Below are 14,790 nucleotides of genomic sequence, written 5' to 3' on the forward strand. Positions count from 1 at the left end.
TCATAAGTTAAAAAGTTAAAAAATTAAATTTTTTTGATAACACAGGCAAATTTGATCCGATCTCATTGGAATTTTTTTTGAAACCCACTATTTTTGGGTTATTCTTTTCAGCTCTGATGTCAGTTTTTCGTTAGCTATCACTAATTTTCTTAATTTCGGTATCAGGACACCACATTCCGAAAACCTATTAGAGCTAGGTTAATTTTGATCACAAATTTAAGAAGAATGGCCCAAATTTAGTAGGATTACACACTTGGTTTATCAAAATTGGATAAAATTTGGATGTGATATTGCAAAATTAATTTTTTTGGGTTCTGATGACGTCATAAAGTTAAGAAATTCTAATTTTGAGAACACAGGCAAATTTGATCCGATCTCATTGGAATTTTTTTTGAAACCCACTATTTTTGGGTCATTCTTTTCAGCTGTGATATCAGTTTGTCACTAGCTATCACTTACTTGCTTAATTCCGCTGCCAGGATACTACATTCTTGCTACCTATTAGAGTTAGGTTAATTTTGATCACAGATTTAAGAAGAATGGCCCAAATTTAGTAGGATTACACACTTGGTTTATCAAAATTGGATAAAATTTGGATGTGATATTGCAAAATTAATTTTTTTGGGTTCTGATGACGTCATAAAGTTAAGAAATTCTAATTTTGAGAACACAGGCCAATTTGATCCGATCTCATTGGAATATTTTTTGAAACCCACTATTTTTGGGTCATTCTTTTCAGCTCTGATGTCAGTTTTTCGTTAGCTATCACTAATTTTCTTAATTCCGGTACCAGGACACCACATTCCGAAAACCTATTAGAGCTAGGTTAATTTTGATCACAAATTTAAAAAGAATGACCCAAATTTAGTAGGATTACACACTTGGTTTATCAAAATTGGATAAAATTTGAATGTGATATTGCAAAATTAATTTTTTTGGATTCTGATGACGTCATAAAGTTAAGAAATTCGATTTTTTTTAATAACGCAAGCAAATTTGATCCGATCTCATATATATCCGAGCGAATATATTAATAATAACTACAATTTTAATCCAATTTTGTTTGTAATACTCTGTATTATTTACTTTATTTATTTTCAACAAAATTTTGATTTTGAAGATTAATCAGATGTTTATGCAAAATAACCCAGCATCATTTAGGAGAGCAATGAGTTCCTTAAAAATATGTTTTGCTCGGAAACGTAGAGAGAAATCAATAGTTTAATTTGATACTTTATCATTTGAATAAATTATACAAATTTATCAATTAAATGTACAATTTTGCCTTCACTCTTATGTTTAATACTATCAGTATACGAATGTTCATCAAAATCGTTAGAGTCGATCCCGATATATATAAGGCGTAACTTAAATACTTGCCTCCGGCGCTATGTACCCTCGTTACGGCCCTGAATAAAACTAAAAACATTATTTGTAAAAAGATAAGATTCGAAAATTAATTTTTATTTTCAATGATTCTAGATCATTCCAGCCCTCATAACATCTACTTTTAAGTATGTGAAACGTGAAACTCTTTCCATTTTACCAATTGAGACATGTGAACCGGCCACATAACTTTCCGATGGAGTGTAAAAAAGTGTGCAATGTAAGTGTAAAATAATATCGTAATAATTTGTTTAGAAATTTAATTCTATTATACACACACAATATTTTATGTAAAGAAAAGGGTAACCGGATAATAAATAGTTTAAACAAGATTATAATTCAAAATTAAAATGAATAGAGTTTATATGTTCCTCAAATCATTTACCCCTAATAAATTTGAAAATCAAAAAGACATGTTTCAAAATGTGTCTAAAACAATCGATGTTTTTGTTTAAATAAATTTACACACAACAGTTTAAAATAAATTTATAAAAAGTAAAATAGAACTTTAGAGTAAAATTAATTCGACCTTGCCAGGATTCGAACCTGGAATCTTCTGATCCGTAGTCAGACGCGTTATCCGTTGCGCCACAAGGCCTGTTATGTTACGTGGCAATAAATAGCAATGTTTACAATCAACAATGAACAATAATGCTAAAAATACATTTCTACTATTATTAAATAGTAGAAATAGTAGATATGTAGGTATATTATAGTATACCTACATATCACTTATTGAAGATCATTAAAGTTAAAACACGTAATATACCCCGTATATATTATACATTATGACTAACTATAAGATTGTTATTCGTTAGAATTAATTAATAAAATAGTACGTATTTACGTTTAATTGATAGATCAAATAACAATTATATGTCATAGACCACAAGCCTATGCTGAAGTTTCTCGGATGAAATGATCCACCAGGAAACATATTGAAAAAGATGTTGATACATGTAAAAGTAAGTTTAAGCACCATGGCGTTAATTTTGCGCCAGACATGTGAGTACAGGTGACAATATGAATGTATCTCACCTCTGCACCTGCAAATATCTAGCGCGTTGGTGGATACAAACTCTACATAGGTATTCGAAGCGAATTACATAAATGCCGTACAGAAATAAATGCGGTAACGTCGATACAGGAAGTTAAGAAAAAATTTTGATATCCTGTCAATTTCCAAAGCTCTAAGTACTTATTTCTGTGCGGCATTTATGTTATTCGCTTTGAATACTTTTACAGAGATAGTATCCATCAATGCCGTACGTATTTGCTGTTGCAGGGATGAGATACCAAGGGGTGTGACATCCATATTCTCATCTGTACCCACCTCTACCTCGAAAAACTGACGCCATGGAGCTTAAACTTACTTTCAAAAATTTAAGCATGAGCTTGCGGTCTATAAGCGAAATCTGAATAATCTGTTTCAGAAGTCTTTATCATCATATGCGTACAGTATACCCCCAAAGAATATTCCCCACCCTTAAATAAGAAATATGTACCGAGGAGGGAAGGTCAAATTTATTTATGTTTATAAAAGTGAATTTATGACATTTTTAGAACAAAAATTTCTAATTTGTTCCCCCAAGTACTTAATTCAATCGCGTTTGATTTTATTACTCAGCCTGAAAATAAAAACCCAGCTCATTTTGTTCTTCGAGATATCTCCAAAATATCTCCAAATTTAATAAGAGCTTTTTGAATAGTTTTTTAGGCGATATCTCAAAAACTACTAATCCAATCATTAAAAATGCATGCGATTTTTCCATTTTTTGTTTTTGAGATGCTGTTACAAATCTTATACGTTGCAATATCCTAAACAATTTCAGCCGATATATCAGAAACTTATCATATAATCGCAAAATAAACCATTTTTCTTTTTTATGTAAACAAAATATCCAGTGTCAGTAAGCAATGAAACGAATTAAAAAAATCAATAGCATGAAAATAGTAAAATTATTTATTATTACTCAAAAAATGCTCATGAACAGTTCATATTGCCTCCCTACAAAATATTTTCTGGGCTTGCGTTTGGTACTAAATAAATAAATTCACAAAATTATATTATTTAAAAAAATAAATATTATTTGATTAAAAAAATATATGTACAAGTATTTCCTAAATCAGTTAATAAATACAAATTAATAATTAAGAGTTACATAATATCACACACAATATCACTTTCAGAAAACAAAAATTTCTTATGTTAGAAAAAAACAAACATTTCGTATTAACAATATTATTATTATTGTGATAATAACGCCATCTGTAATAACGACGAGCATTCCGGTTCGGCGGGTATTGTTATACCTCCAGTATCAATACACTGTTCATCATTTAATGGATCGTATTGTAAATAACAGGGTTCTTCGTTATCACTATATACAGATAATTTACGTTGCTCATTATTTGTTGAAACCTAAAAATACAAATATTTTACTAAAATGATATTAAGTTTTTTTCCAAAATTTGTCGCAATTGTAAAATTGCAATTTGCATGCGACAAGTAAATTCCGCCAAATCAATAGAAAATTAATTTACAACGACAAATAATCGTAGTTTTAATGGCTGTATAGCAGGAGCTAAAGCCAGTTTTTAATAAAAACAAACAATACACTTGTACAATATTCTGCTTAAATCCAAAAAGATATTTATAAGAACCGTAGCACAAACCAAGTACACAAATATTACCTGTAGTTGTGGTATGATGTTGCTCGTCTCCTTTTTAACGTCTTGGTAAAAGTAGACAGTTTTACTTGCATCATTTTTATTATTCCCTGGAATATTAGAATTAAATTGTTATAGTCAAGCGGAAATCTTTTTAAGCAAACAAAGAAGTTAACCCTTCAGAACAGTTGCGTATAGAGATTCATCAAAACGCTTAGTTTATTCAAAATTTCAAATGGAATGATCACTTGAAAATTTTTTATCTTTGCAAAATTTCATAAGTCACATTATATATCCACATTTAGATAAACGTTTAATAAGTAAGTAAAATTAATATACTATTCTTTCATATGAATTAATGTATTTTCATATATTTTGGCGCTTGCATAGTAGTGGGAAATTTTCTCACATCGCAAGAGTAATGAACGAAAACGTACGAGAAGATACAAAAAAAAATCAGTTTAAAGGGTTAAACTTTGTTGTGTGTATGTATTACAGACTACTATAGACCTTTTTCACATTTTTTTTCCTTTTTTTTAAATGCAAGTAAATGTCTTGATAAATAGGCTAATTTTTCCCCCGACTTTTTTGGAGCCATATGACTGAGAAAACAGACAATGAAAATCATTAAAATTCAAATTGGCGAAAACGATCCGGAAACACAAGATGTTACACGAAGGTTGGTTTGACGTCATTTAAACTTGATAATAATGATATATTAATACGACTGTTGACACTATTTTATTGTCATTGCTTGTCGGATTGACATCACAGATCACGTGTGCGGTGGAGCCAAAAAAAATTGTTTTAAATTATTTCAAATATTGTGACTTTTTTACAATTTTTTTTATAGTGTTTTTATTCTTAAAAATGCGTAATTTTCGAGTTACAGGTTCTACTCGACCTATATTTTCATAAAAAATTATCAAAAAGCATTTCTGTTTTTCATGAAAAAGGTCTATTGTTTATATTTATGATGAAAATAAGTAGAACTTAAAATATTTATGGATCTAGATGCCACCACTAGCGAACGTGATTTGTTATCGAAAAATCGATTATAAATACACAAAACTTACACTCATACATATTAAACTAAAAAAATGTATACTATTATTTGATTCAATAATAAATGGCGTTCGCTAGTGGAGACATCTATAAAAGAAAGTTTAAATTGGTTTTGCTAAGTAGAATTATTTCTACTAATTATAATCAAAATTTGACTCAGATCCAATATCAAATTTAAAATTAGTTTGTAATAATATCATTAGGTTCAAATAATCATTACAGATTTCAAATTCTATAAGTTTAACTTTAAGAACGACATTCATGCTTACCGTCATTAGAATTTGTTGTTGTTGAAACACTTTCAGCAGCTTTCGTTGGTGGTATGACACCTTGCTTGTGATCATTCAAATGATTGATGTAATTTTCCTCACTCACTGATTTAAATGAACATATATTACATGCAAATACACCAGGTTTTCCAGGATGTTTGATTGAAATATGATATTTATATGCATTCGATTGAATCGATGTATATGGACAATGAGGACATTTGTATGGTCGAATCTAAAAACAGTTGATGAAAAATTAATTGAAATTGACACGAATATCCGTTTTATTATTTTAAATGGGATAGCTAACTCACAAACTCCGAAACTTTTAGAAAAGTTAAGAAATTTCAGGAAATTGGCCCACTTCCGAAAATTTTTGTCGAGGATAAAGTTGTTAGGTTCAGAATAATTAAGAGGTGTATTTATCGATGGCATCATGCTAACGGACACTGTGACTAGAATTTATATTTAAAATTACTTACACCAGTATGTTTCATATTATGTCGTCTTAATGAATTATGATCGCCTGTACGATAATTACAAATATCACAAGAATAAGGTTTTTCTCCAGTATGTTGACGTAAATGCATTTGTAACATTGCTTTTCTGGCGCAACTATGTCCACATACATTACAAATAAATGGTTTCAATTTGCTATGAACAGATTGTAAATGTTTTTTTAAACTTTTTGAATTTGAAAATATTTTATGACATTGTTCACATTCTTTTTCGCGATACCATAATGGTCGCTGTAAAAAATAAATGAATTATATTCGACTTTATAAAATTCTAGAATAAAAAAATCAACCATCAAATTTTAGGTCACCTAAGCTCGCATATTAGATGAGAGCATATGCTCTCTATTTTGTTTAAATTTTCAGCTACTTTGAATATTAAGAAAAGAAGTGGTTTTAGCAAGGTTGAGAACAGGTCACACAAATCTTACCCATAATCATCTTTTTAACCAACAAGAACCTCTTCAGAAATGTGAAAAATTAATGTGCAATTAAGTATTAAACATATATTAAGTGATTGTGCTATCACAAAAGGAAATTTAAACGAAATGGTGAAGCAAATTTTAACCTAAACCACCTACTAGGAGATAATGAAAAGACATTAAAAATTATGTTTAATACTTTAAAGACAAGAATCTATATAACTTAGTTTAATGAACGCAACGTATCACTGAATATGATAATTTAGAATATTTATGTGGATATAGCCTCAGCAGCTGTGTACAATAAAAAACAAGGTCCAAACATACCTTATCTGATACTTTATCCAAATGAATAAGTCGATGATTACGTAATTGTGATGCTTGTTTATAAAATTTTCCACATTCTGAACAGCAATAAGCTTTTTTATCGCCATGTGTCATCATATGATGTTCTAATTGTGGCAATGTTGCTTTAAAAACATTACATACTGGACAAGTAATTAAATCTGTTTGTATGCTATGTGCTCGCCACAAATGCAACGCTGTGGTTCGCCAACTTTTTTGTGCAATTCCACATTCACTACATTTATACGCAACATTACCTCCACTAGTACTTCCATTTCCATTGGTTTTAACGGTTTCATTTTTCACATGACATTTTTCATGTTGCGAGCGTATTACTTCAGTTGCGAACTTATACGAACAACCTCGAACACGGCATTTTAATGGCAATGATGCATTTGTTTTACGAATTTTCAATATTGTTTTCTCGAATAAAGCCTGAATACAAAAATAAAACAATATTTAAAGTTTCACTTATAGAATCAAGTCAAAAATAAATATAATAGATAAATTATTGAAAGCACTAAATACGGCTATATCGTACAATTTACATACCTTCGGGAAACTTAACTTTTGATTATGTTTAATAAATCCTAGGAAAGTGACTCATCTGTTTAAAGTAGCCAAGGTAACCGACTTTCCCTAATTTTTTTTTTTTTAAAGTTGTTAACTCATTAGTTCTTAGAGAAGAGTCAATAATAATATAACCGAAATGAAACATTTTTTATACTAAAACCAGTTTTTTAATAAAATAATATCAGAAATTAAAAAAAGTTAAAAATTTCAGTAACTCGAAAATCAGTCATTTGCGAGTGCAAATTAAACTTGTCAAATTTGTTACAAATTATAAAACCTTTTTACTTACACGCGGATCATCTACAATGATTTGTTTCCCATTTGTATTGGTTTCAGATCGATCATCAACATGAACTTCAAGATTAGATACTTCAATTTGAGAATTATTTGCAATTGTATTATTAGCGATTGAAATAATTTTGGGTCTAGGTTCAGATTTCACAGACAATTCTCTTAATTTGTGATCATCAATCATATGCTGTTTACAAGCGTCAATTGAATCAAATCCTTTTTTACATTGGCTACATAATAAAATATATTTTTCTTTAATTGTTTCTACCATTTTATTGCCATTCGTGTTCAAATTTTCTAAATTATTACCATTAATCCCAATAGTCTGAACATCTTGTGTATTTAATTCATAAGTACCTTCATCCGTTTCTAAAAAATACTTTGGTTGAGCTTCTGTCTCAGATTTTACAATAATATTATCAAATTGTTGAGATGTATTTTCATCCTGCAATGTTACTAACTGTATATTATTTAAATGAAATTCTCTGTAATGTTCTAGAAATAGTTCTTTATCTGTACCCGTATAATCACAAGATTTACATTTATACGCTGTTATGACGTCAGCTAATTCAGAAATTTCTATTGAATTCTGATTTGAATCTTCAAGAGATGTTTCATCACTGTCATTATCAATGTGAAATATTTCATTTGAATCATCAATATTTTTTCTTTCTTGAATTGGAAATAGAAGTCCACTGACTGTAAAATATCCTTTGCCAGGAATTTCAATTGTACTCTCTGTATCTCCATTTTCAGTCAATACTGATGATATTAAGTTTGCATTTTCAGTCAAAATTTCAGTCAATGGTTCTTCTTCTTCTTGCCCTTCTTCATCTTTAACAATAATAATATTTTCATTTTGATTTATCTGATTTTCACTTTCTGATTGTTGTAACATTGTAATTTCTTTTGATGTGTCGATTATAGGAGTGGATTCTTGAATTTCAGATTCAGACATTTCTGAATCTTCCACGGTAAGTTGATGTAACATTGGTTGCCCATCTAGAAAAACCATTTTTTTAAATTAATGTTTGATATAAAATACAGTCAGTAATCTGGCGATACTAAGAGCAGTGCCTGCAAGAATCAATTTTTAAGCACAATTCCTATTTTTCCCAAATTTTTAAAAGTCTATACAGATTAAAGCCTTACTAAAGTGTATGTAATGTCATTGGAAAGTAAAATATCTTGCAATTAAAAAATTAGAAAACAATTTATACTGTGGATAATATCAAGTTTTTTGGATTTCAACAGGTTTTGTATTTCATAGCATATGATAAAATTTCAGATGATTAAACGGTAAATGATGTTTTTTGGGTTATAATTTTCATTAATAAAGTTTTTTTTCCAAATTAAAAAATTTTCTCTCTCAAATTTTTACGATTTTACTTGAACCCGCTTTTTTGCATCAACATTTATTGCATCAATAAACTTAAAAAATTGTAAAAAACCCAAAAAATTGGTATCCCGGTTCTTTAATTGTTTAAAGTAATTAGTGTCCAAAAGTAATGGAAGTTCGGTTCATATAACTGTTCGACAAATATTTTCTTAGAAATTGTCTGAAATGAATTCTTCATATGGATTTTTTGGGTCAAAATTACCTTATGTAGTGAGTTGTATCGAAATTACAGGGAAAAATAATTTATCGATTTTTTAAAAGGGAGACTTAAGAAAATTTCAAAAAAATCGGGAAAAAATTTTTGTCTGTAATTTCGATAAAACTCATTACCTAAGATAATTCTGACCCAAAAAATACAAAAATCGGATTAAATTGATGATTGAATGCAGTTTTAAACATATCGTCCAAAATCCCATACGATGACTGATTTCTCAGATCGGTTTCAGGCAAAATTTTTAGCAAACAATTTTTGTTTCGAAATTTGATAAATCTGTTTTCTTTGTCCTGTATATTCAAATATATAGAGTAAATATAAGTTCGACTTTGGGTCATATTTGATTTAAAGCAATTGTCTAGGGTTATTCAAATAAAAAAAAACAAACAAACAAACAATTTTATTATTTGATAGTTTATTCCTATAGATAATTCCAAATTATTCTGAATAGTGGCCAATCTGTAATATCATTTGTGTTTTGGGTTTGGTTAACTTTAAAGTTTTGAGTGAATAATCTTTAAAAAAGTTATCATGTAGTATTGTTTAGGTTTTATATATAAATGAACAATGGAAACTCCAAAGAAAAGCGATTAAACAAATTAATTACCAGTTGGAAATAGAACAGGTAATCCATCCAAAGTCCAACCGGTAGTTCCATCTTCTAAGCCTTGTAAGAACATATTCGTATCATCAGTTAAATTATTTTGTAACAATAACTGTGATGATCCATTTCCTCCCACTCCGTTTTCCGCAGAAAACGTATAAGTATACAGTGATACACCTTCAGTTTCATCTTCTAATTTTATATTTGATGATGATTTCTCCAAAGGCATAATTTATTCCTTTTATTATTCGTTCTAAACATATAAAAATAAAATTTGTAATTCAGATCGTTGTTAACAAAGCTGATGAATAAAAGTTACTAAAACAAGTAAATTTTCTTTATCTTTGCTTATCAATAAACTTAAAAGTCTTATTTGGTACGAAGATAAACAATTTTAAAGTTTCGGTAAAAAAAATTATATATGGAAATCTTTAAAAATGATATCAAAATTGTTTACGTAATACGTAAAATTTTATATCCTATTTGAAATTTACACATATGAAGAAGGTAGTGAATATTTCACCTATTTTACTTTTTAAAATCTACAACCTAATTTATGTATTATTATTATTAAATATTTAAAATACCCGCGTCCATTTTTTTAAAAATTGTGGGGTTTTGAAAAAAGTTCATGATTTGCCTTAAGGTTATGTTCCAATATCTACAAATTCGACTAATAAATATAAAAAAATACAATAAACTAAGTCAAAATTCATTAAAATAACTAATAACTCCACATTAAAATCATTAATATGGTAAAAGGCAAAATTTTACAGAAAAGTATCGAAATGTAAAAAGTGATTGTGACTCATTTTCGTTCGAGGTTTTAATCTCAACACCAGTTTGCCCCATTCAGTATTTATTTAGGTAATTATACTAGCGATTACAATTTGATTCTTAATTTTAAATTAAAGCTATACTTACCAAATTATTGTTAATATTTAATTCACGTAAAATGCACTTTATAGTAGTATTTAAGCAATATTCACTTCCACCATGACCTTCAATTATTGATCACATGACAAGTATGTATTAGAAAAGCGCGGATTTATTTAAAAAAACCTTTTTTATTCTTATACTGTCTGATGCGATAAAAAAAACTTTATAAATTTTGAAATGATAATTTTGTATTTATGAAAAGAAAAACGGAATAATTTCTAAAAGAATTTTATTCGATAGAACTTTTTTTATGTACAATACAAACTATTTACAAACAGCAAATTAAATCTAATATCGATCATCATAATTTTGTTTTGCAATTTCTGGATTAAATTGAGAATTATATTTTTGTTTGATTGGAATCCTTTTGGTTTGATCAATTTTTGGTTCTTCGATGACATCTCCACGTAGTTTAGCTAACAATTTCTCAGTTTTTAATCGCTCTTCACGTTCACGCTTCAGACGTTCCTGTCGTAACTGTTCTAATTTCTTTTTCTTTTCAATTTCATACGAGTCATCATGATTCAATTCAATTGAACTACTTCGTCGTCTTTTATGCTTCTTTTTATGTTTTTTACTTTTCTTACATTTTTTCTTATATTTTCTTTCATCAGTTGAACTTTCACTACACTTTCGTTTACGTTTCTCTTTTTCGCTTTTGCTTTCACTTTGAATAAATGAAATTTCTCTAGGTTTACTCAAGCTTGTGGATGTTTTATTATGTTTAAGCAATTTATCAATTAGGCCTAATGGATCATCTCTTAATTTTTTTGCCAATCCAACTTCAGTTTTCTCATCCACTTTTTCAGGTAAAACATCGTACCAATTTCTCTTACCCAAAGCTTCGTTAGTATCTTGTCCTAAATATGTTAAATATCCAATTTGTTTTTCATATTTTTCCTGTTCGTCTTTCTTTTCTTTTTCATGTTCTTTATTTGGTTTATGATGACTAACTTTTCCATCTTCTAATTCGGCAAAAAAATTAACATGCCCTACCGATGTTGGAGTAGATTCCTCTATTTCATCAGGAATTTCATCATTATTAAATCGGTCTTTTGCTCGCTTTCTAAGTAAATTAGTTCGTGCTTCTTGTTCCTTAAACAAAAACATATTTTTATAAATTTTACGGAAAATGAAATGTCCGTTTAACGTAAATCTTATACAATAGTTTAAATATTGAAGACATTTATGTTTTATATTGTTAGATGCATTTCGGTAAAAATTGTTATAAATTTAAATAATTATTACTTACAGCTAATTCTTGTCGTTTTTGTTTGGCAAGTTCTTCTTCAGCAGCTTTAGCTTCATCCCTTCTAACTCGGGCAATATTTTCTTTAGTTCGAACATGCCACCTATAATAAAACAAATAATATTTAAAAATGATAAAATATAATTTATTATTGGCAATTGTCCTAGGAACTTACCTCTTTTTGGGTAAAATATTCATAATTGTCAATCAATTTATTATAAATAATTTTCTCTGAAAATTCAACTTAACAACATTAGTTTTGTTTTCAATTTAATAAAAAACAAAAACTTTGAAAATTCTTCACTTTCATTTACGATATATTCTGTCAAAATAATACAAAAAAAATCCAAAAAAATACCATCAATGAAAATGTCTTCGTTTTATTTTTTCATTGTTGTTTAGTGCTATTTTATGTCATATATTTGGCTGTATTGTTTATTTACTATCTTATTTAACCTTATATTTCGGCGTGTTTCTAGAAATGTCACCACCCAATGCTTTTCCAACATCTACAAAAGAAGCCACTGATACATTAATTGCAAGAGCAAGTAGTGATCCAACAAAACCTTGCCGAGCGTGCACTGATTTTAAAACATGGGCGAAAATGCAATCACAAACTGCGAAATCAAAATCTCCGCAGGTATGTTCTGTCATTAATTCTGACGTAACATGATGCAATATTTGAAATTAATTATTAAAAATATGAAAATTAATTATTTTAAATTGATAGACCATCTCGGGCGAAAATTCCGTTCAAAATACGATGGCAACTGCAATGAGCGGTGATAATGGTGATCAACGAAGAACAGATTGTCCTGTGGATAAAGATGAATTGGGAAACGCTACCTGGTCATTTTTACATACTATGGCTGCTTATTATCCAGATAAACCAACGATAGATGAAAAAAAGCAAATGACACAATTTATATCATTATTTGCTAATTTCTATCCATGTGCATCTTGTGCGTCACATTTTAGAGATCAGTAAGTTTATTTAGATATATACTTTAGTGTTCTGAGGTCAATAACGCATCAACAAATTTGTGCTTGAATTGAAATTTACTCATTCTCTTTGACTTACAAGGAATGCGGATTCAAAATAGTGACCTCCGAGAGCATCCCTTTAATAGGGACTTCATATCGCTGACTAGCGAGAGAAATTGCGTTATCTGTACGCTTAAATTTAGTTAATATTACTTTTAGGCATGATCTCTTTGAAATATTAATTTTATCCATACTTTTATTTTCTACCTGTTATGACGGCACACGGCACCTCAATAAAAAGCATTTTCTATTAATCCCCCTAAGAATAAGTCCCTTTTATAAAAAATATAGGCAATGTATATTACCAATGCCGGATTAACCCTCAATGGGGCCCTAGGCAACCATTAATTTGGGGGTCCTTTTTTTCACGTCCGCTCCCTTCTTTTTTCGGTTAAAAAAAATACAAACTGTATATCTGTCAAAAATATATCTGTCATAAAAATTTTATTGTCACAATGTAATAATATCAATAAAATTACCATCTGCATTTTAAACATGTCGTTTTCTACATTTGTTTTCGGCAAATTCATCAATTATATTATCAATATCGATTTTGTTCAATAAATCTGACTCAATGCAAACAATACCTATCATCTCGAGTCGCTCTTGCCGCGTTGTAGCTCTTTCAGCAGCTTTGATTCTTTTTAATTGCGAGAAGGATTATTATTCAATATACTCTTCTTTCACTTCGATACACTTCTTTGCACGCTCATACAATTTATCAAATGAGTCGGAAAGGTCCTTTTTAGGAACCTTGTCTAGTTCGTCGGTCGTCGCCTTTCGAATGCGATCAATTGAGTTTTATTTATTTGAGTAAAATTTATTTTCAGTTCTGATTATATTTTTCTTTCACTCTAGAATTTTATGTTTGTAAGAAAATTTTAGAAGTCTTTTTCATTTTTCGGGGGCCTCCTAAAATCGGGGGCCCCAGGCAACTGCCTATTCTGCCTACTTGTTAATCGGGCCCTGTGTATTACATTACCAATTGAAAACTTTATTTGTGAAAAGTGCATACGCCTAGACATATTTATTTTGGATAAAGAACAATAAGTGTATTAGTGCCCCAAAATGACAAATGATTTGAAAAATTACTGATCGAATGAATTTCAATCAATTATACTAATAGAAAATTTATTTACAGAATAATAAAAGAACCTCCTAAAGTTGAAAACCAAGAAACATTATCACAATGGTTTTGTCGAATGCACAATAATGTAAATATACGTATTCATAAACCTGTATTTGATTGTAAACTAGTAAATCAAAGATGGCGAGATGGTTGGTTAGATGGATCCTGTGATTGAATCACTTAGAATTTTGAATTAATTTTCTTTTATTTTGTGATTTATTAGTTTAATTTATAAAAATAGTATTACTACACACGTTATACATATAAACAATTATTCAGAGATATATATGATAAACAAAAACACAAAAAACCTGGCTGTTGTTTTAAAACCAGTTTAAAGCATTATTTTATTCTTAAACACAATCATTTTTTTAAGAACAAAATAATTTTATGTAATACTTTCACTTCATCGAAACATTTCAAGATTGGAATAATGTATTTGTTATCATGTTGAAACATTATTCGTCAATTTTGTATTAAATTCCATAGACGTAATATTTGTACTTATTTATTCGTCTGTAGTATAATTTTTGATAAACACTGTACATTTCTATTGAATTCTGTAAGAAATAAAATTTTTAACAATAATTCCAACCAAACAAGTTTTGTTTATTCGTGAACCAAGAGCCAGCGCTCCCAAATTTTGATCGTTTGCTGAACTTCTTGTATTAATATA

General features: G+C 28.9%; 3 protein-coding genes and 1 non-coding gene across 7 annotated transcripts; 1 reads left to right on the forward strand and 3 right to left on the reverse strand.

Annotated features, from left to right (window-relative positions):
• Positions 1–1,911: 1,911 nt before the first annotated feature.
• On the reverse strand, positions 1,912–1,984 carry Trnar-acg. Its single transcript has one exon. It is a non-coding gene; the product is annotated as a tRNA-Arg (tRNA).
• Positions 1,985–3,547: 1,563 nt separating this feature from the next.
• LOC123297529 (zinc finger protein 879-like) lies at positions 3,548–10,742 on the reverse strand. Of its 2 annotated transcripts, XM_044879224.1 has the most exons (8): positions 10,678–10,742; positions 9,757–10,006; positions 7,535–8,538; positions 6,655–7,107; positions 5,873–6,139; positions 5,391–5,625; positions 4,081–4,166; positions 3,548–3,808 (listed from the first exon to the last, which is right to left on the reverse strand). In XM_044879224.1, the coding sequence occupies exons 2-8, from the start codon at positions 9,980–9,982 to the stop codon at positions 3,635–3,637; spliced, it is 2,445 nt and encodes an 814-aa protein (XP_044735159.1). In that variant the 5' UTR covers positions 9,983–10,006; positions 10,678–10,742; the 3' UTR covers positions 3,548–3,634. The 2 variants fall into 2 exon arrangements, with proteins under 2 accessions (XP_044735159.1, XP_044735160.1); XM_044879225.1 differs by lacking the exon at positions 10,678–10,742 and having other exon boundaries at positions 9,757–10,047.
• LOC123297531 (FAD-linked sulfhydryl oxidase ALR) lies at positions 10,140–14,633 on the forward strand. 3 transcript variants are annotated; one of them, XM_044879229.1, is made up of 4 exons: positions 10,140–10,260; positions 12,421–12,581; positions 12,672–12,925; positions 14,127–14,632. In XM_044879229.1, exons 2-4 carry the CDS (start codon positions 12,423–12,425, stop codon positions 14,287–14,289), a joined length of 576 nt encoding a protein of 191 aa, XP_044735164.1. In that variant the 5' UTR covers positions 10,140–10,260; positions 12,421–12,422; the 3' UTR covers positions 14,290–14,632. The 3 variants fall into 3 exon arrangements, with proteins under 3 accessions (XP_044735164.1, XP_044735162.1, XP_044735165.1); XM_044879227.1 differs by lacking the exon at positions 10,140–10,260 and adding an exon at positions 10,381–10,620; XM_044879230.1 differs by lacking the exon at positions 10,140–10,260 and adding an exon at positions 12,114–12,126 and having other exon boundaries at positions 14,127–14,633.
• Positions 10,946–12,434, reverse strand: LOC123297530 (leukocyte receptor cluster member 1 homolog). The gene is made up of 3 exons (XM_044879226.1): positions 12,117–12,434; positions 11,945–12,044; positions 10,946–11,787 (listed from the first exon to the last, which is right to left on the reverse strand). The coding sequence occupies exons 1-3, from the start codon at positions 12,137–12,139 to the stop codon at positions 10,981–10,983; spliced, it is 930 nt and encodes a 309-aa protein (XP_044735161.1). The 5' UTR covers positions 12,140–12,434; the 3' UTR covers positions 10,946–10,980.
• Positions 14,634–14,790: the final 157 nt, after the last annotated feature.

Source organism: Chrysoperla carnea, chromosome 4 (genome assembly GCF_905475395.1).
Source record: "Chrysoperla carnea chromosome 4, inChrCarn1.1, whole genome shotgun sequence".
NCBI lineage: Eukaryota > Metazoa > Arthropoda > Insecta > Neuroptera > Chrysopidae > Chrysoperla > Chrysoperla carnea.